This window comes from Aplysia californica, unplaced genomic scaffold, assembly GCF_000002075.1.
Source record: "Aplysia californica isolate F4 #8 unplaced genomic scaffold, AplCal3.0 scaffold01228, whole genome shotgun sequence".
NCBI lineage: Eukaryota > Metazoa > Mollusca > Gastropoda > Aplysiida > Aplysiidae > Aplysia > Aplysia californica.
Genome location: NW_004798498.1, coordinates 47,210 through 48,380, shown reverse-complemented (window position 1 = coordinate 48,380; position 1,171 = coordinate 47,210). Strand labels below are relative to the sequence as shown.

Below are 1,171 nucleotides of genomic sequence, written 5' to 3'. Positions count from 1 at the left end.
AACATTCTCGGCTTCCGCGGAAGCATACAGTGCAAGCTGCGGATTTCACACGCTCAAACACTATCAAACTGACAAGATCTTTCACTGTCTATAGCCGGGTACCCATTTCCACCTGGGTGAAGTGAGGAAAATGTGTGCAAAGTGCCTTTCCCAAGGACACAACGTCGGGCCCCTGACGGGATTCGAACCCACGACCTTACGGTCGCAAGTCCGAGAGCCTAACCACTAGGCAAATGAACAAGCTTTAAGATGATACCCATAACTTTACATGCCCAAAAACTGACGAGAGCCTGATTCCACCACATTGCCTCAAATTTTTAGTTTCCAAGTTCATGAGGTCAGAAACAGAATGTTTCATCTGCTCTATCAAAATCATAAAGTTTTTCGTATTCGTTATCAAGATATTCAAAACATAACATTCGGAAAAACTGGACATGACATGAAACTCAAGATTTTTTTTACATCAAATCTCCCAAAACTAGATTCTGAGTAGATACAAATGTGGAAATTTTGGGTAGCGAAATTAAGAACAGCATGTTTGGGGAACTTGAAAATTTATCTTTTTAAAATGGTGAAATGGTATGAGTTTAACGCCCCTATCAACACTATTAGGTTATTTAAGAGGCGGGACCTCCTAATTCAACGTCCATCTCCGATAGGACCGAGCCAAGAGGGAAGTTAGTGTAAAGTGCCTTTCCCAAGGACACAACGTCGGACCGAACTGAGGCTCGTACCCCCGAACCCGCAATCTCACGATTACGAGTCCGGTAGTCTAACCACTAGGCTACCGATGCCACTTGAAAAATAAGAGAAGGAGAAAGACTAGAATAATGAACAAAAATATTGTTTTGGTTTGTTTTTTTTTTGCTTTGCTTTGTTTTGTTTGTTTCGTTGTTTTTTTTTATTTGGGAGGAGGATGTTTGATTACGGGATTTCTTTTTCTTTTTTGAGCACCCAAACCCAGATTTGAGTAGTGAACTGTTATTGCCGGGGAGGCTGGAATCTAGCATTTGATGAGGACTGCCATGTTGTGTAGGGTCGGAGAACTGACTCACCCTGGGCTGTCTCCTGTAGGCCCACGTCAAAGGCCAGCTTGTCGTTGGACGAGCTTGTGGACAGACACGACAGGTACTGGGGACCAAACACACACCAGTTAATAATAATAATAATA

General features: G+C 42.7%; 1 protein-coding gene across 1 annotated transcript in view; it reads right to left on the bottom strand.

The window, feature by feature from the left end:
• Nucleotides 1-1,171, bottom strand: part of LOC101858456 (ryanodine receptor) — a gene marked incomplete at its 5' end in the record, with an annotated part of 102,762 nt that overhangs the window by 98,614 nt on the left and 2,977 nt on the right. Inside the window, 1 exon segment of the mRNA XM_035973436.1 lies at nucleotides 1,052-1,131. Coding sequence (XP_035829329.1) covers nucleotides 1,052-1,131 — 80 coding nt within the window.